Source organism: Camarhynchus parvulus, chromosome 15, assembly GCF_901933205.1.
Source record: "Camarhynchus parvulus chromosome 15, STF_HiC, whole genome shotgun sequence".
NCBI lineage: Eukaryota > Metazoa > Chordata > Aves > Passeriformes > Thraupidae > Camarhynchus > Camarhynchus parvulus.
This window is the reverse complement of record NC_044585.1, coordinates 107,226-129,742: the sequence shown is the minus strand read 5'-3', so window position 1 is coordinate 129,742 and position 22,517 is coordinate 107,226. Positions and strand designations below refer to the sequence as shown.

Below are 22,517 nucleotides of genomic sequence, written 5' to 3'. Positions count from 1 at the left end.
CCATGCGGCAAGACCAAGATGGGATCTACATACTGATTATAATCTTTGTTCTCTTTCTCCCTCTTCTGTGTTTATTCCTCTCCTGGGCAAACCACACTTACCATATTCCACCCCATATTCTGTACTGAACTTTGTTGTGCAAGTGGGAAATTTATGGAAATGTGTTGTGGCTTGTTAGGCAGCACCCTGTGGAAGTGTGTTATAAGAATTTACAGGCTTGTTGGCCAACACCTTTTGAGTCTAAGCAGTGGGCTGGTTGCCAGAGTTACGGTGACTGTACAATGAAACGTAGGAGTTCCTGACATGTGACCAGTGGCTTTGTTCAACCTGGTGAGAATTTATGCTGAACATCATTCCCCTGACCAGTGGGTCATGACAACAGCAGCACAGGCCCAGGCTACCATCTTTGGCCAGGGGACAAGGAAGTTCCCAAGTCCCAGTTGCCTTTGCAGAATCCCTTGTGTCAGCAGCATGCCATGTCTCCAGGACTCACTCCATGAATTGCCACTCCGTGTAACTACCCTTCTTTGTTACTACTGAGAACCTTTAACAGCCTGGGACACAGCTGGCCTCATCCTGCTGCTGGCTGACATCTGCAGAGGCTCTGTGGTGTGACTGTTCCTGAGGCTTGCCCTCCGTAGAAATTGCTGGAATTCTTGCCTTGTGTCTAGGCTGGACTACACATGACAGCCAGGACAGCAATTTCATTGAACTAAGCCAGGAGAAGCCCAGACTCAGTTGCACCAGACTCAGCTCCAGTGGGAAGGAGAAATTCACTGGGGCCCAAGGCCATCTGACATTAGCTGCTTCCTTTATCAAAACCAGGGAAACTGGCTTTACTGGGAGATGTGGGGAGTTCAAGGAGGAATCCTCAAGTTTGTAAGCTTGACCTGCACTCATACTCCTTTGTTGAGCCATACGATGATGTGGACATGGTGTGGAGGCTGCAGGCCAGGGTGCACAGGCTGCAGCCCTGCCAGTCCCCATGAGGGGCTCAGGGTGGAGCTGGCTGTGTGCAGGGCCCTGCTCTGCCACCTGGGAGTAACAAGCACACACGAGCTGTGGCTTGTTCACCTGACTTTGCAGTAAATGATTCACCCAGTGCCGTACACACTTCCTGCTGCAGGCACCCAAACCTTCCCAGCATTTGTCACAGGCAGAGCTCAGTCACGTCTGTTGCACACAATGGGAAGGAAATCTGAAGCATGTGGGAATTTTTTCTCTTGTAAAGCTGCTTTGGTCCATTCATCTCATTTCCAAAGAGATGATAATACCAGCCCACAGTTTTCCTTGGACATTGAAAGAAAAGCAACTGGGCTTTCCAGAAATGCCTCAACCCCATGAACTTTCCTCTCCCCAGTGTGCTAGCCCACAGCTCCTGCCAAGCCCCAACTCATGCTGGGAAGGGGGTCCCTGTTCTGAGTTGCTGCTCCTCCTGCTCTTGGTAAACCCAGCTCCTGCTGATTCATCACTTACCTGACCTTCACCTGGAGTGCAGTGATATGCACCAGTCAGGTACTACTCCTTGCAGAGCTGCTTCGTCCTGGGTAGTTCCCATAATTTAAAGGGACATGTTCACCAGGGCAGTAAAACCAGGTGCATTGATCACAATGGCATGGGGAAATGCCTAGGGACTAAGGGAAAACAGAAAATTGTAGGAATTTCCTCCTACCATCAGTAGGAGGAAAGTACCATCCTCTCACAAGGAACCTCTGTGCCTTGTGGTAGTTTTGGGGAGGTTTTCTTTGTGTTCCTTAAGTCTTGGAGAAAATACTGTCCTTGTATTTTCCTATAGACAAGGCTGGTTATTTACTGCTGGAAGCAAGGTGCAACTCCTTGCTGAGGGTGGAGGTTTTCTAGTCCCTGGCTCAATCAGGGTCACCCAGACAAGGCTGCCCAGGGCCTTCAGGATGCCCTATGACTCTTGGAAAAGACCTTGAGGAGGCTGCAGCTGTGGCTGAGGACCCAGAGCAGGAGATGGCTCCTGTGAGCTGCAGGACCCACAGATGTGCAGAGCCTGACCACCTCCATTGTCCCTACAGCCCAGCCTCGTACTGAAAATAGCTGATGGAGCCAGCTCTGCTTCTGCAATGAGAATCTGGCAAGAGAGAAGAAAAGTCTGCCCCTGTAGTCCCTTCCCCTATAAAATTAGACAATATATCCTAGAGGGATGTCTCTTTCCTTGAAGAAGTCTGGGCAGATGCTACATGATGACAACCAGCACAGCCTTCACAGAGGCTGGGGCCAGGCACACGGGCTGGCTTTGCCCAGGGTGGCCTGTGCACCCATGGGCACCAGTGCCACCCCAACCTGAACCAGTGCTCTCCCTAGAGCCAGCACTGCTGGGTGCAGGCGAGTTAAGCCCACCACCCTGGCTTCTGGCCCCACAGGGTAGCCAGGGAGCAGGCAAATGCCACGAAAGCAGCAAAAGTGCCTTACTCCCACCACATCCCACTGTTCCCATCTCCATCAGGGTGATGGAAAGCCTGAGTAGCCTGATGCAGCAGGCTGGGGCACTTCTGTCTGCTGTGTGATGAGGGTCCCAAGTCACGCAAGTGGGAGAGGGTAGCACTTGTGTGGTGTCTTGGTGCCACAAGGGGATGGGATCCAGATGGGACCAAGATGTCACATGGGACCATAGCTTGACCCAGGCTCTCCTAGGCAGACAGGTTCTGGCTGTGTTGGCTGCCAGCCTGGGGAGTGCCCACCAACCAGCATGGGGTGGAGGGACATGTGGATGCATGCCAGAGTCCACAGGAGCCCTGAAGGGTCTCCCTGGGTCTGCAAAATACTAGAACTGATAATCTCAAGTCAGGCGTGAAATAACTCCTTTGCTCATTCCAACTTGAATTTTGTCTTCCAACCTTCGCAAGACATTTTCTCTCATGAATTTGTTTCCCTGTTCTGCCTTTCATGTTCAGAGCCATGGATGCCCTGGTTGCTCTATTGCTCCCTTCCACAAAGCTGTAAGTTCCAGTTTAGATCAGTAAAAAGCAAACAGGCTTGTATCCAGTGCTGCAGCAATTCCTTTTCCAGAAGGCAGAGCTGTGCATCTGCTCCAAGGGTGCCTGTCCCCAGGTGACACGAGCAGGCCAGCAGCATGCATGATACACATACAATGGGGAGCCAGTGCTGCTGCTGGCTGGGGCAAAGGGCAAGGCTGGACATGGGGACATCTGGGGGTGTGTCAGCACTGAGATATGGATGAGGCTCCAGGTCTGGCAGCCAATCACACAGTCTGTTCATCCAGCCGCTGCCTGCAGGATGTCTCCATAGGAGGCATCACCCCAATGCCCATGCCGGCCTGGGGAGTGCAAAAGGAGAAGAAATTAGTCTAGCCATGACTCAGAGTTCAGGGCAGATGAAGACTGATTTCTCCTCTTCTTCAGCTCAAGTAAGCCTAGCTCCAGTCCTGACCAGCTCAGCAGCCTTTACTAGCCTCACTCCAGTATGGGATCTTTCTTGTACTGGGGAGCCCCAAATGGAACATAGCGTGCAGAAGAATGGGGGGAAAGAATTGCTTCACCAGCCCATTTCTGCACTCTTGCTGACCCAGACTGGGACCCACTCCCTGCATGGACCATGACTGTTGGCATCTTCACTAGAGCTCAGTTCTCCCCCACTGCAGGCTCAGCCCTGAGTCCTTGGGAGCTTAGCTGCACACTGGCCTTGTCTACAGCCTTGAGCCACGTCAGCAGAGCTGGGTGCATGGTTGGCAGTGCTGCTTGTTGAGTTGGGCAGCCCAGGGCTCAGCCCATGTCCTCACTGTCCAGCCAGACACCAGCCCTGTGCCAGCAGCTGGCAGCAGGGCAGTAGCTGCATGATTACACAGGGGGGTGATCTGCTGCAGGGCCAGCCCTGTAAGCCACTGGTTGCTTGGGCGTTGAAGGCCAGAGCATTAGGCGTCCCTCCTTATCCCCTGTTATCTTCCAGATAAACCCAAACTGGCTTTTCTGTCTCTCACACAGTCATTCACTTGTCAGCCAAGGCTGTCCTGTGCTGCCCCATGGATCCCTCCCTGCGGATCCATGGACAACACAGCCCAGGCACAGGGCAGCCCCAGGGTGCTGGGCATGAGGGCTCACAAAGCATGCACAGGGCAGCCCCAGGGGCACTGGGACAGGAACACAGCACAGTGTGGCAGAGCCCATGGCAGGAGGGCTCTGCGGATCCCTATGGGTGGAAAGCTGGTTCTCCCACATCTGGGGTACCCCCAAGCAGAGCCCTTCTCCAGCCTTGGCATGCCAGTTCTGCCAGCCCTCATCCAGCTTCATGAACACAGCTCCCAGGACATGTGACATGTGGGGTGATGTCATGGGTGGCACACGGCAGCCCTATCATAGCCATAGGGTGGACTCTGCCCTTTCTGCAGTGCATTGCTGTCAGGGAAATCCTGATAAGGTGAGATAAGCCTACACTGCCAAGCACCATCCATCAGACCCCAGTGTCTCCCAGTTAAGGTTAGGGCACATGGGGATCCACAGACCACCTCCCCTCCCCCCAGAACCCCAGCAGGGCAGAGCATCAGCCTCGACGCAGACATGACTCCAGACTAGCCATGGAAGAAAAAAACACACCAGAGGAACCTTCCCTTCCCTTCCCTTCCCTTCCCTTCCCTTCCCTTCCCTTCCCTTCCCTTCCCTTCCCTTCCCTTCCCTTCCCTTCCCTTCCCTTCCCTTCCCTTCCCTTCCCTTCCCTTCCCTTCCCTTCCCTTCCCTTCCCTTCCCTTCCCTTCCCTTCCCTTCCCTTCCTCCCTGCTTCAGGCAGAGAGGTGCATCTGGACTTCAGTGGGCCAATTCTCCAGAGCAGGGCCAGCATCCTTTTGGGGTGCAGCAGTGATGCAGCAGGATTCCCAGACACACTAGCCACCGTAAACAACACTTCCCTGGGGCACTGGGGCTCTGGAATAGGTGGAGGGGTAAGCTCTGCCCCACAGCCCAGCTACCCTCTCAAGGTATTTCCAGGGTAGAGAGATCCTGATTCACAAGGGGATATTGTACCAGCATAAATTGTGCCACCAGCTGGAAAGCAGCTCTGCAGGGATCCTTGGGATCCTGCTGGGCACCAGCTGAGCAGAAGCCAGGGATGTGTCCTCATGGCACCAGGCAAAGCCAGGCAGGGAGCACCAATGGGGAGGCCATGCTGCTCCAGCTGGGATTACCTGGGCAAGGCACAGACATGCTGGGGTGAGTCCAGCAAAGTGCCGTGATGGTGGTGGAGCGACTGGAGTGCCTGTACTGTGTGGAGTGGCTGCAGGAGCAGGGTCTGCTGAGGCTGGAGCAGAGGAATTTTGAGGGATCCTGCTAATACACAGGCAGGGAGGGTGCAAGGAGATGAGAGTTCATCTCTTCCCATTGATGTCCAGTACTGGAACAAAATGCAATAAGCACAAACTAGGACATGGCAAGTTCCTTTGAATATCAAGAAACACCTTTGTACCGTGAGAGTCACGCCTCAGTACAGGTCACAGGAGGAGTTGCCCTGGGGGCTGTGGTGGCTCCGTCTCAGGGATCCTCAGCTCTTAAACAGGTGTGATCCTGGGCCACCGGCAGCTTCTGCAGGGGCTGGACAGGACAGTGCTCTGTGTCCTGACTGCACACAGTGGACACTTGAGCAGGGACATGGCTACAGCCTGTGCAGGGCACGCACATGGTTGGGCACGCACGGCACATGGGCATACACTCACACACGAGTGTACACGTGTGCTCAAGGTGAGCGTGCAGGCACCTGTGCATATCTGCACACACAACTGCATCCACGGTCGTGCACACCGGTGAGTGCGCAGGGAGCGAGCGCGTGCGCTGGGGTGCGTGTTGCAGGGGGTGCCCGGGATGTGGGGGTGCCCGGAAATGGCGGGTGCGCTGGACGGGGGCGGTATCCGGCATGAGTAGCCAGGGTCGGGAACCCCGGCTGCACTCCGCCGCTCTCCCCCGGGGCGGGGCCTGCGCGGCGCGGGCCAATCAGCGCTGTGCTCGCCGTCGGGCGCGGCGTTAAAGCCGGGTGCGGCGGTGGGGGGTGGAGTGGCGCGCGGGATGTGGGTGCGCGCGATTGTGGCCTGTGTGGCATTGTGCGCATGCGCGCGCGCTTGGCTCGGCGGGTCCGTGTGCGCGCGGGAGGCGGCGGGCGCGGGCGGCGCGCGGTACGTGGCGTTCCTGAGCGCCGGCACCGCCACCGGACCCGCGCTGGTCGAGAGCGTCTGGGCTGCCCCCGGCCGCCTCCCGCGCCTGCTGGGCCCGCCGTGATCCGCGCCTCGCGCGCGCCTTCCGTGCCGCCTGCGCGCAACGCCCGCCTGCCGCGCCCGGGGCTGCGCTGCGCGGGGCCCTGTCCGCGCTGTGGCGGCGTCGTGCCGCCTGCACCGACCCCGTGCCGCCGGGACCGCAACGCCGCCGCCGCCGGGGCTGGACGCTGCCAGGAACGCTGTGGTGCGGCGCGGGGAACTCGGCGGGGAACTGGAGCGAGCTGGGTACGGAGCGGCGGGGGGCGGCGGGAGCACCCGGTCTCCCTCCGGCTCATCGGCGCCTCCGCAGGGCTCTTCCGCGGCCCCGACCGGTGCTGTCGGGAGCATGACCAGTGCTGGGCGCAGATCACGGCGCTGCAGTTCAATTACGGCATCCGCAACTATCGCCTACACACCGTGTCCCACTGCGATTGCGACAACAGGTGAGCCCAGGGCGTGAGGAAACGGGGAGCTTGAGGAGCCCGCCCTCCTCACCGGTCCCCTGCCCGCAGGTTCCGGCAGTGCCTGCTCGCCATCAACGACACCGTTTCCAACATCATCGGCGTCACATTCTTCAACCTGTTGGAGGTGCCGTGCTTTGTGCTGGAAGAGAGCGAGGAGTGCATCCAGTGGCGCTGGTGGGGCGGGTGAGTTCCCGGGGGTGCCCCGGCCCTCAGCGTTTCCTGCCCGGCTGTCTCCTCGGGCACTGACTTTGTTGGTGTGCAGGACCTCACAACACGTGGTGTCCTCAGGTGTGAGCGTTATGGAGTAGTGCCTCTGGCCAGGATGGTGCAGCAGAATCAGTACCACCCCAGCCTACCAGCAGAGGAGAGGGGCAGCCCCACTGTTCAGCCCCCGGGCAGGGGAAGGAATTTCTCTAGAACAGGGCGTAAGCGATTTCGACAGGAACTGAGGGCAAAGCCTGGGCGCCACCAGGCACAGAGACCTAAGACAGCCCAGCAACCCCAGGGCCCAGGTACCCCTGCGTCAGCCAGGGACAAGGCTGAGCTCACAACCAGGCACCCATCAGTGCAGTGGGGGCTAGAGCCTGGCCGTGCAACAGCATCGACAGTGTCAGGCCAGGATTTGGTTGGACCAGAGCAAGGAGCTGGAATCTCAGCACGTCCTCGGTGTGGCAGCCTTGGACCCAGCCCAGCCACAGCACAGTGTGGAGCCACCTCTGTACCAGCTGTGAAGGGACGCAGGCAGCAGGGTGAGCTGGTACTGTGGGCAGCACGTGCACACCGCAGCTGGGGTGGCCCAAGGCCTCAGGCTGGTGGGGTCATGTGCTGGGGATGCCCATTACCTCCCCACTGTCCTCAGGCCCGGGCAGGGGGTGCAGGTGCAGCAAGCACCTGGGTAAGTGTGAGTACCAGATTGCACCCCATGAGGTGAGGTACCAGCTGCACAACGTGGACAGCCGGACACTCTTCCACTGCAACTGCACGTGCAGGTATGAGTCCACGAGGAAAAGGCCACTGTGTGCATACAGTTGGGGATCAGAGGAGGTGGGATGCTTGCCCTGGCCAGCGCCTGGTGACATGTGCCCTCCCGTGCCTGCAGGCTGGCACGGTGCCTCCACAGGGCAAAGGACTGCAGCGACATGGACTTGGCTGTCCTGGCTGACCGCATCACCATGGACTGCTTTGTGCTAGAGCTGCCTGCTGCCTGCAGCCCAGGCAGGGGGTCACAGCACAGGTAAGTGGGGAAGTCAAGAGGCCAGGGCCTAGGTGGGGCAGGAAACCAGTAGTGCAAGCATTGGCCCCTGCTCTGCTGTGCCACAACCAGGCTGCAGGGCAGGGGCAGTGGATGTTGGTGCTGCAGGGTTAGTGATGCTCACAGCTTTGCTTTTCCAGCAGCTGTACCATGATGACCAGGGCTGTGCTTGTACCTGCACAGCAGCTCAAAAAGATTCTAAGACGCTGGGGCCCTCTGCATGTGAGCTCCAAGGCCAAGCATCTACGCTGAAAGACACATGCCAGGGGAGGTACCTTCTGTGAGCAGTGCCAGCATCTGGTTGTAGAGCAGAGACCAGCTTGGCCCCACACAGTGCTTTGATGACACCCAAGCAGTGCTGCCTTGGGGAGGAAGATGTGCTGTGCAGCAGCTGGGAGCTGCCTGGGGTCTGGTCCTCAAGTCAAAGGATGGCACTGAGCATGGCTGTTGGCATGACAGCATGGAGCTGGGGACCACAGCCAGAGGGACTGAGAAGCCTCTCAAGGAGCTGTGGCTGCCATCCATGAGTATCAAAAGCAAGGGGAAAGAAATAGGAGGGCTCAGGAAAGAGGAAACTCATTGTCCTTCCCTGGTGTGCTCTGGCGCAGGGAGGATGGCAGGGCACCCCACCCCTAGATTGGTGACCCTTCAACTGGGGGGCCTGAGCAGTGAGGTGTAATCCTGACCCTCTTGCCCAGGCAGGGTAGGAGGGTTGAGGTCAGTACCTGAATGTAGCAGAAAAAATAAAGGGTGGGTGGCCAGAGCATGGTGTATAGTACAAGAGTTGAGCCTGCTGTCCCCTCTTGACACTGTGGCCCCCACCCCAGGGGTGATCCTGCCCCCAGCAGTGAGCACAGTGCAGCTGGGGTGGGCAGGATCATTTATTTTGTCACTTGCACTATGTTCAGGCTGAGGCACAGTAGTAGAGCAGGGAAGGAGCAAACTTTGATCTCTGATCTCCAGGCTACCCTGTGGTGGTCCTTGCTCTGTGCCTATCACCATTCCTGCCAGAGCCCCGCCCTGGCCTTTTGTGCCACCTCAGGTGTGAGGCCAGCACTTCTCCCATGGGACAAGAGTCCTGCAGTTGGAAGTTCATGAGAGGTTCCCCAAACTGCATTAGACCGACTTTGCCCACCGTCCCCTGTGTGGTCACCTCACAGCCCAGGGCAGGAGCTTGGGCTGTGGGGACAGCAAGGAGGGGGCCTCTACCTGCCAGGCACACAACAGGGGTGAGGAGTCACTGCAATAAATAAGGGAGGGAGTGTCTCAGCAGGGAAGTGGCAGAGGAAAGCACACAGCAAGCGCGCTATGGGGAGGAGGAAGGGAGCCACTGCATCAGCGGCCCATGGCACAGCTATGTCTGTCCAGTTCCTGGGGGCTGTGCCCCTCCTTTGGGGAGGGGCCACAGGCTGGGGGGCTGGTGGTGCTCATTCTCCGGCAGGGATAATAGCCCTGGTCTGCGCTCTCCTGCCGCCGGCCTAGGGCCTGGTCAATCATCTCCAGGCGCAGTGCAGGCAGCAGGCCCAGGTTCCGCGGGTCAGCCCTGGTCAGAGAGCTGTCAGCAGAGACACGCCAGAGGCCACTTTTCTCCTGCACAGTCTGGTAGAACGAGCTGCTGTCTGGGCTCTCAGCTGCCTGTTCCAGCTCCTTGCTTTTGACTTCATGGTGCCCCAGCTCCTCATGGGGCAGATGGATGGTGGGGATATTCCTGGGGAGGCTGCAACGGCTCTGGGGTGAGGGACTGCGGCTTGTACCCCTGTCCCGGCTTGATGGCCGCAGGATCAGGCCCTGGAACTTGGCCAGGCTGGGGCTTCGGCTCCGGTGACGTTTCATCTTGCCCGGGCTGGGACTACGGGATTTGGGAGCCAGGAGGACAAGTGTACTGTCATCCTCTTCTGAGCTGCTGCCTGAGCTGTCTGTAGAGCTGCTGCCCTCCTCTGACCTGGGTAGGGAAATCTGCACCCCTGCATCAGCACTGCTAGCTGACCCTCACAGGGGACTGTTGGGTACCACACCAGCTGGCCTGCCCCATCCAGAGACACCCCCCTCCGCCATATCCATCCCCCCTCACCTCTTGCCTGTGCTTACCTGGAAGGGCTCAGTCACACCAGCGATGCTACTGGAAGTGTTGCTGTAGTATCCAAGGATGTACTCTCCATTCCCCTTGGGCAGTGCTTCCTCAGAGAACATCACCTGCAGCCCAGAGACACCTGATGGGCACCAGGATTTGCACAGGGGTGCCCCCCCTGCCACCTCCAACCCCAGCCAAAAGCACAAATCTCTGCTGCCAATACCATGAGCCTGCCCCATACTCAGCAAAAAGCAATAATGAGGTGCCTGCCTGCCCCATCCAGGGGCACAAAGGGGCGATTGTCCCTCTAGTGTGGGGCAGAAGTGCCAGCAAGACAGCAGGGGCTGGCCCCAGCTCACCTGTGCACACAGCTGCTTCTCCAGGCAGCGCTCCCCATCATCACTCCTGGCCCAGACATAGGACACGTAGTCTTTAGGGTGCCGAAAGCCTACCTGTGCATAATACATGGGACAATACAAGTGAGTGGGACAATGTAAGTCCCACTCGGCACAGTCACTGTTCAGTCTCCTGTTGCTCAGCCAGCTCTGCTCACAGAGGGTGACCCAAAGCTGCCTTGCACCCCCCTGCAGGTGTGCCCTGGGGTGCTGTGGGGCCCACAGAGCAGGGGGAAGGAGGAACTGCTGGACCAGAGCCTCCCGAAGCAAGACCACACCATGATGCCAGGGGAAGGGAGGGCACAGCTCCATGCCCTCACCGTGTTCACTGGTAGGGGATAGCTCAGAAGGGACCCCATAGTGCTGTGCAGTGCTCCCCACTCCCTCCAGCCCCAGCAGCCCCCAAGCCCCTACCCGGTAGAGTCCTATCCAGTCCCAGGAGCTCCGGTGGAAGCCAACAGCCATCTTGTACCTGACAACTGCTTGCTCAGGCCTGCTCCACTCATCAGCCACATAAATCTCAACCAGGGGCTTGTCCACCTTGGAAGCAAACTGCCAGAGAAAGGGCATGGCAAAGAGCTGCCTCTACTGCCCAGGGACCCCATGCACATACCCACAGCAGCCCCCAGTAAGAGGCAAGGTAGCTGAGCTCGCCAAACCAGAGTAAGCTCCCCACACACAAGGCTGGATGTTCCACCCCTGCAGCTCCTGCCTGTGTTCCCAGCAGCCCTGGACAGTACTCACCTGCACGGCAAAGATGGCAGCTACTGGCTTGTGGTCGCTGACAGTGTATTCCATGTGACTGCAGTAGCACAGCTGGCTCACTGACAGCACACCCTGGCTGGGCCGGTGCCCACCTGTGCCCAACCCCTTGCTGGGAGGTTTTATCTTCCACAGGATGCGGTCAGTCCAGGCAGGTTTTCGCTTCTTGGCACTGTAGGGCACAGAAGAGCATCTCTTGCCTGGCAAGGGCAGTGGGCTCTGACCCAAACTACCTCCCCCTGGCACTATGGCACATGTGGGCAGAGGATGTGGCTCATCCTGGCACTCAGCACAGCTGCTGGGACAGAACTCTGCTGGCAGCAGCACTGCTGTCACATCACAGTCCAGCCTGTGCCCACCCCAGCATGGCTGCTCTCCCCACTCATCCACACCAGCACCTACACTGGCTCTGAGCCCCACAGCTCCTGCATCTCTCAGCCCCACCTCATGCCCAGCTCTGCTCTCCTACCTGCTGTCATACTTGTTGGTGCCCACATCAAACTTGAAAGTGGGTGGGAAGTTCAGGGGTCCCTCCTGGAAGCCTCTGAGAACAGGCCACGTGCTTTTGGCAATGTTCAGCTGTGGGGAAGAGAGCACATCAAGGAGCACAGCAACCCCTATAGCCAGACACCTCCACAAATCCTGCCAAAATCTCCCCACCCTCACACACTGTGAAAGCCCAGTCCCATTCCTGCCAGCTCCTACAGCTCTCAGGGTTTGTCTATGTCAGCAGCTAGTCTGTAGACTCTGCCTCAGCTCCCCTTCACACACTCATGAGGGAAGTGTGCCCAGCTCCATCCAGACTGACCTGGGATTCTGCTGTCCCTTCCTCCCCCAGAGACATGAGAGCCAGGGCCCTTTGTGTCCTGCGAGTTGCAAGAGGACATGCCCTGACCAACAGCCGCATGGGCAGTTTTGGGGAGAGTCAATCACTGCTAGGGTTCCAGTGTAGGCTGACAGCACACCCATCCCTCACCTGATCCTTCTCCCAGAGCTGGCTCAGGACATTGCTGTCAATGGCATACTTCACAAAACAGATGTCCAGGCTCTCAATGCGGAAATTGAGGTCCCCGAACCAGAACACGAGGCTGTGGATGGTAGCAAGGGCAACGGGCTGAAAGGGCTGAGACTACCAGAGCCAGTGACAGCAGGGGTAAGATGTCCCCAGCCTGGGGGCAGCCTTAGCCCACAGCACAGGTGCTCTTGGGAACACTGGCACAAGTCACTGCTCAGCCAGCAGCCTGGCAGGCTGCCAGGATTCTGTAGGTAGGACCAAGCACCATTAGCCAAATGGGCCAGACTTCCCCAAACTGAAACCAAGGGTGGAAATTTCCACATGAGGCACCCATTGGATTCAGATCGCAAAGCCAGGACACAGGGACAGAGCTAGGCCCTCTGACTGGTCCTAAACCCCAAGAGTGCTAGTAAGGCAGGAATTGTACCAGCCCTGAATGTGGTGAGACCAAGACCCCTCTATAAACACCTACCCCACCATGCTGAGTCCATGCTAGGCCAGCTCTACAGGAAAGACCTAATCTCCAAGCTGTGCTGGGATGCAGGGGAGACCCCACACCCTACATGGAGGTGGTCAAGGACTGGGACTGGCACTAGAGCCCAGACTGGGAAGCAAAGTGGTGGGGTACGCACTCATGGTCCAGGATGCCGTTGGCCACGGGCCCCTCAAACTGCTGCATGTGCAGTATGGTGGCAAAGTCCTCCTTGCGCTGCTCCGCCTTTTCCAGGTGTGCTGGCAGGTGGCAGTTCAGGAAGCAGACCATGTGGCCGAAGATGGAGAGACGAACACTCACCCCACCCTTGTTGCCCTGCACCAAGAGGATCCCATGACTCCTTGGGAAGCCAGCCCCTTACAATCTCCCCCCAGGGCCACACTCACCCAGTATCCCCCCAGCCCTGTCCTGGTGCAGTCTGTCTGGATGTCCTGAAGGAAGGGCAGGTGGTAGTACTTGGCAAACACCAGCAGGATCACACCTTGCATCCTCACTGTGCTGACCTGGAATTGGAGCAAGGGCTGGAGTAGGATGATAGAGAGCCTGGGGACAAGGGGACAACTCCCCTCGCTCCAGGCCATGAGGCAGTACCTCCGCCCTTTGTGTGCCCCTCCATCCTACAGGTGACTAACAGCACATTTGGTTCAGAGATCTGTGCATACCCTCCTGAGCACTGACAGCCAAACCTGAACCTCAGTGATGCTGGGCTTACATAGGCTCTGAGGCAAATGCCTTGGGGAGCTGAGCCTGCCCTGAGTCTCGCAGGCTGTTGCCAGCAGCACCAGCCAGTTCCCACATTTACCTCCTCACCCTGGTTCAATGCAGGGGGCAACATAAAGCCACCCCAAAGCACCAAAGGGGAAGCATAAGCACAGGAAAGGCAGCTGGGTGGCACAAGCCAAACAACTTGCTGGATGAGATGCAGCAGCGGTCCCTGCAGCCTGGATGGCTGCAGGCTGTCCCTCCAGCCAGCTCTCCCACTGCACCTCCCTCCCAGCTTTCTATTCCTGTGTCCCACCTGCCTGGCAGGCAGAGAGAACACCAGCAGCCAACTCCTTCAGGACTCCTTACCAGGATGAAGTGGAAGGGGCTTAGCACATCCATGAAGAGTTCACTCCACTGATCTGTGAAGAGGGCATCCTTCAAGCGTTTGTTTATCTTTGAGTTTACCTCCTGCAGCCTGAGAGGAAATGTACAGGTCCTTCAGCCACACCAGGAAACCATCTGTGTCCCAGTTAATGAGAACTTGAGAGAGGTGCCAAAGCACAATGCTAGGCAGCAGGAAAGGGTGGGAAGGGCAGTTCAAGGGAAGACACTGATTTTGGAGCACAAACCAGCCACGTCCTTGCTCCAGTGATTCTGAGCCATGTGGTGGCAGGAGGCGCAAGTGGCCCTAAATCCAGGAGGCTTTGGCCCTTTCTAAAGCAGTGAGCAGAAGCCTAAAGCCCATCTCGGTGTGCAAGAGGGGCTTATGGGGCCTTTCAGTTTCTACAGAGAAGTCATGTCCCAACAGCACAAGGTGTCCAGATGTATTTGAGCTGCATAGCTCAGAGCAGCAGCAACCAGAAAGCTAACAGTGCTCCTCCTAGCTGAGCAATTAATGAAGAGAAGGAAAAATGTCCACAGAGAACAGCACAATCAGGAAATGTCTTGCCCAAAAAATTTGAGCGCTTAGAGCACAAAGACACAGGTCAGAGGAAGGACACAGCTAGGCAGAGATGCCAGGAAGTGAGCAGTAGAAGGACACCCTGCCCTGGCCAGAACATGGTCCCAGCAGGTCCCTAACTATCAGCTACACCCCTCACCCCATCCATCCAGCTCAGGTTGACCTCTGCCACCCACACAGACCCATTCCACTGGCCTGTAAGGCTGAGGGGACTGAGAGGCTGGCTCCAACACAACGAGCTGGCTCCAACATAGCTCCAGCAGTGTCAGCCTTTACACCACTATGCCCCTGCAGCTGGGAGCTCGGGGGCAGTCCTGGAGGCAGATCCAGCTTTTCCACCTCATACCTATAGGCAGAGGCTGCTTCCTGCTCCCTGTGCAGAGACAGCACATCCCTGGCCTTAGCAGGAATTCATACACCACTGCAGTCCTCAAGGGACAGCCACCCTCACCTCACCAGCCTCAGCACAGTGCTGTGGTACTGCCCTGTCAGCAGATCTGTGTACCAGGGGCATGGAGCCAATCCAGCCTCGGGAGAACAGATCTCTGCCCTTGATGCCTGAATACCACATGCAAAAGCACAGAGGAGGAGAATGCTCCCAGAGGACTTGGTGAGGGGAGTCAAATGCCTTGACAGACCTGACCCAAGGACTGCCACAACTCACAGCAAGAGCAGGGCTAACTTGGTCCAGCATAGCCAGCCTCAGGCTCGATGAGTATTCAAGTCCAATCAGTACTCAAGGGTTTCAGTTCCTCTCAGCACTCCCATTTTACCAGGTGCTGATTCTCCATCACCTTTTTTAACATGCTATCATTTATGAGGCACACCCCTCCCTGCTCCCCGTGCCCCAAGGGAGGCTGGGGCTACAGCTCTTCCATTCCTTGTCCCCCAGGGCTTTGGGAATTCCCTGAAAAGGGAATTCGCCAGAGGGGGGAGGGGAAGGAAAAGGAGGAGCTGCACCTCATCTTCTTACCCAATGGCGATCATGTCCACATCGTTTGTCTCGCCCGTGTTGAGGTGCAGCAGGGATGTCACATCATTTGGGGGCATGGCTGTACCTACGTTCCAGGTGACCACTGTGATGCTTGGGAGGACAAAGGAAGAACAGGCTAACATGAAGGCTCAGACAGGTTCCTTGTAACCCTGTTCAGCCCCCAGATCCACCAAAGAAGCTTTTTGCTGGCCACAGAAGTAGCCAGGGCTGAAGCTTAGTCATGGCATATATACGAGGTCCTTAACTCCTGTATGAGAGAGACAGATCCTTGCCTCCAAGATCCCCCAAGATCTGCACCTGAAATTCTAGAAACCAACACAAAGAGCCCTCGTCTTCATCGCCACTAGCTGACACAGGCAGGCTGTGAGACAGGGTGTCTCTGGAAACCCCCCCCCCTTCTCCAGGAAGGCTCAGGCTCCTGGGGAAAAGGACCTGGATCTCAGTTCCCAGCCCCTGCCAGCCACAAAGGCCAGGACAGCACATGTGACAGCAGTGCTGCAACCCCGCAGCGGTGTCCTTCACCAACGCAAAGCAACATCCGTCACAACACATTAATGCCCTTGCGCAACGGGCACCAGCAAAGGGCCCGCAGGCTGTTTTGGTAGTGACAGGAGCCTCAGTCATTGGGGAGACGATTCAATAGGGAAGGAGAGCAGCGCCACGCTAGCCCCGGTGCTCGGGGACAGCGGGGGCAGGTAGCACTCACTCCACAGTCGGGTGTCTCTGTCACGACATCCCGCACGAACAGCGCGCGCCAGACATCCTACCCGCCGGGAGCTTGCCTGCAGCCCCGCCCCCCAATCCTGCTGAATCCGCCACAGCGGGAAGAAGGGGCAGGCACAGCGGGTGCTGCTCCCACGGCACTGCGAGCCCTATCCCCGCGAGCGCCCCGCGGCCCCACTCACCGGAACGCGCCGTCCTCCGGGGCTCGTCCCGGGCAGTCCGGCAGCAGATCGCAGACGTCGCTGGGGCCGAGACGACCGAGGGGCCGGGCGAGGACGGGCAGCTCTCCCGGCTCCGCTCGGGGGCTCAGGCCCGCCCACCCGCCGGCAAGGAACTCGCTGGAGACGGCCTTGGGCAGCGTTGGGGCGCGGGGCACGGCGGGGCCCGCCCAGGCCGCAATGTGGTCGCTGGATTCCGCTTTGGGCAGCATCTCCCGCCGCTCCGGCGGGGCCGGCGCGGGGAAGGTGACCCGGCCGGGCGCTGCCGGGTACGGGGGGCCGCCCGGGCCGGGGGACAGCAAGGCCGGCAGCTGGAGACCCTCGGGCGGGGTATGGGCCTGGGGCCGCTCCTCGGTTCTTGCGCGCCGCGGGCAGCCGTGCCCAAAGCCGTGCCCGTCCAGTCTGGAGCTCCTACGGCCGCCCGGGACGCCGCCGCCGAGGAAAGGCGCCGCCGAAACCCCAGCGTCGGGCGGGAGCCGAGCCGCGCTCCCGGGGCCGCGCGGGGGGCCGGGTCGAGACCCCGCACCGGAGGCCGAGCCCCGGTCGGCGCTGCCGCACCGGGCCGGGTCCATCGGCAGGAGGAGACCGGAGCGGCCCCGGCCCCGGCCTCGACCCGGCCCCGCGCACCTTTCGGCCCCGCCCCGTGACGTATCCACACAGTGACGTCACGCCCGCCACCTGCGCGGCGCCTCAAAGGCGCAGGAGCGGCCCCGCCCCTCGCGCACCTGCCGCCCCGCCCTGCTCACGTGACTGCCCGTGCCTCGCCCCGTCCGCCGCTCGAAAGGCTTTCCTGGCGTGTGCCTGCCCCTTCACACCTGTCCCTGCGTGTGCACACCTGTTCTTGGGCATGAACACCTGTCCTTGCACACCTGTCCCTGCGTGTACACACCTGTTCTTGGGCATGAACACCTGTCCTTGCACGTGCATATCTGTCCTTGCTCATGCACATCTGCCCCTGCAAATGAATGCCTGTCCTGGTGCATTACTGTGTATATGACTGTTCACCACTGAAGCTGTTGTGTCAGCTTGTGCCAGATATGTCTGTGGTCTGCTGCAGAGTGTTTGCATTGCTGATGAGCACACACACCCTCAGGCAATTGTGTGTGAGCGTGTGAGTGTGTTTATGTGTGTTGTTGTGTCCAGCCGTGTGTGTATTTACACATGGGCTGTGTGTGCTGCATGTGCATCTCTGTGTGTGTACTGGTCTGTGTGTGCAGCTGTGTGTGTGCAGCTCTGTGCAGCTGTGTGTGCAGCTGGGGATGTGTGTGTGTCTGTGTGTGCAGCTCTGTGCAGCTGTGTGTGTAGCTGAGGATGTGTGTGTGTCTGTTTGTGCAGCTGTGTGTATGTGGCTTTGTGTGTAAGTGCTGCTGTACCTGTGTGTGGCAGTGCCCATGTGCTCCAGTGAAGAGGCACTTTGTACAGGCAGGTCTGAACACCTGCACTTGGGGTGCACACATACACAGAAGTCTGGGTGACAGTTTTATCCTCATCCTGTGCCTGCTACAGTGTCTGGGGAAGGCTGGAGCTTGAGGAGGGAAAGACCCAGGTGAATTAAGGAGTGAAGCAGAGGAGGATACTGGCCAGAGAGTATAAGATCCTTGGATTGCCATGGGATTCAGTCAGGAGCCAAAGGAACTGTGGGAAGTCCCTGCCATCGTGGAGGGCACTTGCAATAATTTGTGATCAGTGGTGGCAACTGGGAAAGGACTGAGGAGAGACGATGTCACTGCTCTGCACTGGACACAGCACTGCAGGGGTTGCCTCATAGGAGCCTCTGTGGCCTCCTGTGGCCTGCTGACAACACCCCCCAATGCAGCTCAGGATGTCATTCACCTGCTTTGCCCCGAGGAGATGGTGAGCTCATGGTCAGTGAGGGTCAGGGTGTGCAGGGTTGTGGGGGTGGGGTGTGTGTGTGTGTGTGTGTTGGTGGGTGGTGCTGTCGTTGGTATGTGTTGTTTCTGTGTCGGTCAGTGCAATGGTGTGTTCTGTGTGTATGTGTAGTGGTTTGTGTTGCTCTGTGTGTTGGTGCTGTTGGCGTGTATTGCTCTGTGTGTGTTGGTGTTGTTGGTCTCTGTGTGTTGATCTGTGCTCTACTGGTGTGTGTTGCTGTGCGTGTGTGGTGCCATCGGTCTGTGTGGTGCCAGTCTGTGCAGATTGTGTGTGTGTTGGTGCTGTTGGTCTCCATGTGTCAATCTGTGCACACTTGGTGCTGCTGTGTGTGTGGTGCTGTTGGTGGTGCTGTTGGTCTCTGTGTGTCGGTCTGTGCATGGTCGCTGTGTGTTGCTGTGTGTGTGATGCTCTTGGTCTGTGTGGTGCCCATCTGTGCACAGTTGGTGTGGTGGGTTTCAGGGCTGGCTAAATGCCAGGGCACTTATTAGAATATACTTATTCATTTCCTGCTGTCACATAGGATTAGGAGGAAGACAAAGCAGACTTAAACTTGAAAAGGGTATAAAGAAAAGTTTATAATAGTAACTAAAAGAAAGAATAATAAGAATTATAATAAAACTTTTAGAACACTTCTCCCCCCATAACCTTTTCTTCTCTCTAACAATGTACAGGAACAATTCAGTCAGTTTATTACTTTTAGAACAGTCTTTCTTCAGTTTACTTAGGGAGAGAAGTCTCCCGTTAATATATGAAGACTGCTCTATAAGAAAACAGTTCTCTCCTGGCTTTGAATTTCTATGAATAGTAGCCACCAGGAAAATGTGCAATCATGAAGTCCTTCCCATTTTTCACAGCTTCTCCCACAGGTGTGTTTATGGGCCATGTCAACTTATGGGGTACTGTTTTAAAGACGAGCTGTTTAAGAGCAAAGGTGCTCTTCATCTATCATTGAAATCATAATTTCTAGGAATAGAGGTCTTCTTTTCTCCCTGGGGGCACAGGGTCTTCATCACTCTTTTCTCTCTGTATGAACTTCTTATGGGATCACAGCTACTTTAACGTCTGCTTACTTTAGCACAGAGGCCTTTGCTAGATATCTACTATTTGAACAATTCATCTCCCTGGACTTTTCAATGCATTACAGGGAAAAAGAGCCTGATGTATCAATTATATTTTTCTCCATATCTTTATAAGAGTATTTTCAGCCTAAAACTAAAGGCATCTCTTTATCCCTCCCATCTGGGACTTGACTTCTTCACTGACCTCAGTGACTTCATGCTATTCTGCTACGTGTTTGTACTCTGTCCTTTTCTCTCACTTGAGGGAGGACTGAAGCAGTGAAAGAGTTTATCTCACCCGGGGCCTGCAGACGGTTACATGGCCCTGGCCAGGCTCTGTACCTTGCAGCCGGAGCTGCTGCTGGGCTGGGGGGGAACGCAGTTAGGATCTCGGCAGCCAGGCCAGGACACAGCAGCAGCACACCGGGGGCTGATGGCTTCTCCTCCCCCTGCCCGCTGGGTGCAGGTGAACCTCAATGGCAGCAGAATCTTGGCCGAGCCAGCCCAGCCCCGGCTGCTCCTGGGGCCCAGCGGACCCCGCTCGGCCTGGGCTGGTGGCAGGGCAGGGCTCGGTAGCAGCAAGATGTCAGCAGCCGCAGCCGCGGCCCGGCCTCGGCCCCGCGGCCTCCCCTCTCCCTGCCCGGCAGCGATGGGGCCCGGCGGGCGCCCTGGGAAGGGGCTCGGCCCCGCGGCAGGGGCTGCCCGGCCCGGCCTTCTTACCTGCTCTCAGGCCAGAAGGGAAAAAGACCCTCTTGGGCTTTTTTGTCTCTAACAGGTATCTTTACAGAGGCGTGTACAGTTTCCTTAGTAGTTTAACAAATTGACAGTTTTCAAAACTAATTACTGATTGATATTTTTGTCAGACACAGGGGAAACTACTAACAGCCTCTTTTAGAAAGTCGCTTCCATGACTGCCTCCAATATAAAACTACGACAGTTGGTCTGTGTGTTGCTGTGTGTGTGCGTTGCTGTGTGTCGCTGTCTGTGTGTCGCTGTCTGTATGTTGCTCTGTGTGTGTCGCTGGTGTCGCTGTCGGACTGTGCACGTTGAGCGCTCAAGCCTCTTGCGCGCCATTCACACGGTGCGCACGCGTGTGCGCGCGTGACTGCGTTCGTGTGCGCACGTGTTTTGCGCGCAAGCCACCGCCCATGCACGGCGGCGTGCGCGTGCCCGTGGCGCGCGGGACGTGGCAGCGGCGGGAGCGATGCGGGCGGTGCGGCCGGGGCCGGGGCCGGGGCCGGGGCCGGGGCCGGGGCCGGGGCCGGGGCTGCGGCTGTGGCTGTGGCCGCTGCTGGCGGCGGCGCTGGCGGCGGGCAGCGGCTCGGAGCACCCCCGACTCCGCGAGACCGTGCTGCAGGACCTGGCCCGCGGCAAGGTGGAGGTGAGCGCGGGTGGGGACCGCGGGACGCGCCGGGGGCGAAGCGGTGCTCGCCGGGTGCCTGACGGGGTATCCTCTCCCGCAGACCTGCGGCGGGTGACGGCTGAATCGCCTCAGGGAGGTACGTACTGGGGCCGGGCCGTGGCGGGGAGTCGGGGCTTCCCGACGCTGAGCCGGGCCCGACTGGCCATTCTCCGCAGGTGAAGGCGTTCGTCACCCAGGACATACCGTTCTAGTACCTGCCGGCAGCGGCTGCAGCGCTGGGGTCCGGGTGGGATGGGGTGGGATGGGTGGGGGATGGGATGCAAGGGAATGAAGTATGGGAGGGGATGGGCTGAGGGACAGGATGGGGTTTTGTGAGGAATGAAGGACAGGGTTTGGGGAGGAGTGGAGAATGGGTAGTTGGGGAATGTGATAAAGGGTAGGATGGTATTACATGGGAAAGAGGATGGGATGGTAGGCAGTGAAGGATGGGATGATGGACAGAACAGATGGGATGGAAGGCAATAGGATATGAGAGAAGATGGGTTGGGATGGAGGATGGTACAGGAATGGGATGTGACAGAGGACAGAAGGGATGTGATGAAGGATGGGATGGGACAAGGATTGCATGGGCCTGATCAGTGCTGCCCATTCCTTGACACATTGCCCAGCCATAACCTGGAGATGAAACACCTGCCTGGTGCTGACCCTGAGCTTGTGCTCCTCAGCCTCCGGTATGAGGAGCTAGAGGTGAGTGGGCAGTGCGGCATCTGCTGCCACAGGGCCTGGGGTGCTCAGTGCCCCACAGATGCCAGGCTACAGCCCCTGTCTGGGTGCAGAGAATTCCCCTGAGCGACATGACCCGGGAAGAGATCAACCAGCTGGTGCAGGAGTTGGGCTTCTACCGCAAGGAGACGCCTGATGCCCCTGTGCCAGAGGAGTTCCAGTTTGCCCCTGCCAAATCTCTGCCAATACTGCTGCCCCCCCAAGCACCCACTGCTGATGGCAAGACCCCACCCAAACATGACAAGGAAGAACACCCAGACCTCTAGCAAGGAGTGGCACCCTTAGGACAGGGTCCTGCAGCCAGTCCCCAGTGCAGGGAATGAGGACATTATGGCAGCTGGACATGTTGTCACAGGGTGGCAAAGGTTTTCCCCCCCCACTCTTTCTTGTGTGCTGGTTGATGCCCTCCTGTCCTTGGAGCTCATTATCCTTGGCCAGTCACGAAGAGCTGCATTTCTTGCAGTCTCTTGCTGTGCCCAGATGTTTAGCTGCTCCCAGCACTGGGCAGCAGTATCCTGCCTGCATGGGACAGGATGAAACCCTCAGCAGAAAGCGCCAGGTGCTAAGGGTAGATGTGCTGAGTCCCAAAGGTGGGAGAGCTGTCCCAAGAAGGGGGCTTTACTCCCCAGCAGGGTTTATGTCTATCCAGCTCCTAGTAAAGCTTTTATTTGCAGTCATCTGCATTGTATCATCTTTTCAGAGGAAGCTCAATTGTGTGCATCCCAAACTGCTCTGTTCCGAGGACAGCTGGGTGCCTCAGAGCTTCTCACAGAGGTAGAAGATGGCATAATCATAATCACTGCTGGTGAGCCACATACCAACCTACAGACCAACTGTGCTGTTCCTGTGCCACCCCTCCCCAGCATGATAGAGGGGTGAGGGTGGTAGGCACCATGGCATGGGATGAGCTGTTCTCACAGGGTGCAGGGAGATGGGCATGAGCCCATGAGTGAGTCCTGCAGTGTTGAACCAAAGCCCCATGGCTGCACTGGCCCAGTTGGAGACATCTGGCCCTCAGCTAGGGAAGGCAGTGGAGCACAGCTGCACTTGACCATAGTCTTGCTGGCCATGTGGGAGTTTCTCCCTGTGCCAAGCCTGGGGCAATAGGGGGCAGTGAACCCTGGTCAGGGTGGCTCAGCTATGGACATCATCA

The 22,517-nt window shown here is 57.9% G+C and overlaps 4 protein-coding genes across 6 annotated transcripts; 3 read left to right on the top strand and 1 right to left on the bottom strand.

The window, feature by feature from the left end:
- Positions 1-5,849: 5,849 nt before the first annotated feature.
- LOC115909611 (group 3 secretory phospholipase A2-like) lies at positions 5,850-6,902 on the top strand. Its single transcript, XM_030959088.1, has 4 exons — positions 5,850-5,874; positions 6,194-6,463; positions 6,528-6,660; positions 6,730-6,902. The coding sequence occupies exons 1-4, from the start codon at positions 5,850-5,852 to the stop codon at positions 6,866-6,868; spliced, it is 567 nt and encodes a 188-aa protein (XP_030814948.1). The 3' UTR covers positions 6,869-6,902.
- A 75-nt stretch (positions 6,903-6,977) lies between these two features.
- LOC115909344 lies at positions 6,978-18,112 on the top strand. 3 transcript variants are annotated; one of them, XM_030958578.1, is made up of 4 exons: positions 6,978-7,430; positions 7,541-7,670; positions 7,781-7,915; positions 17,777-18,112. In XM_030958578.1, the coding sequence occupies exons 1-4, from the start codon at positions 7,004-7,006 to the stop codon at positions 17,823-17,825; spliced, it is 741 nt and encodes a 246-aa protein (XP_030814438.1). In that variant the 5' UTR covers positions 6,978-7,003; the 3' UTR covers positions 17,826-18,112. The 3 variants fall into 3 exon arrangements, with proteins under 3 accessions (XP_030814438.1, XP_030814436.1, XP_030814437.1); XM_030958576.1 differs by lacking the exon at positions 17,777-18,112 and adding an exon at positions 8,074-8,533; XM_030958577.1 differs by lacking the exon at positions 17,777-18,112 and adding an exon at positions 8,077-8,196.
- INPP5J (inositol polyphosphate-5-phosphatase J) lies at positions 8,797-16,893 on the bottom strand. The gene is made up of 12 exons (XM_030958579.1): positions 16,235-16,893; positions 15,309-15,419; positions 13,741-13,849; positions 13,056-13,172; positions 12,809-12,984; positions 12,138-12,249; positions 11,631-11,740; positions 11,144-11,333; positions 10,814-10,951; positions 10,364-10,456; positions 10,022-10,126; positions 8,797-9,889 (listed from the first exon to the last, which is right to left on the bottom strand). The coding sequence occupies exons 1-12, from the start codon at positions 16,840-16,842 to the stop codon at positions 9,269-9,271; spliced, it is 2,490 nt and encodes an 829-aa protein (XP_030814439.1). The 5' UTR covers positions 16,843-16,893; the 3' UTR covers positions 8,797-9,268.
- Positions 18,113-20,366: 2,254 nt separating the features above from the next.
- Positions 20,367-22,041, top strand: SELENOM (selenoprotein M). The gene is made up of 6 exons (XM_030958636.1): positions 20,367-20,413; positions 20,467-20,599; positions 20,682-20,717; positions 20,797-20,831; positions 21,250-21,328; positions 21,418-22,041. The coding sequence occupies exons 1-6, from the start codon at positions 20,367-20,369 to the stop codon at positions 21,628-21,630; spliced, it is 543 nt and encodes a 180-aa protein (XP_030814496.1). The 3' UTR covers positions 21,631-22,041.
- The last annotated feature ends 476 nt before the right edge of the window (positions 22,042-22,517 follow it).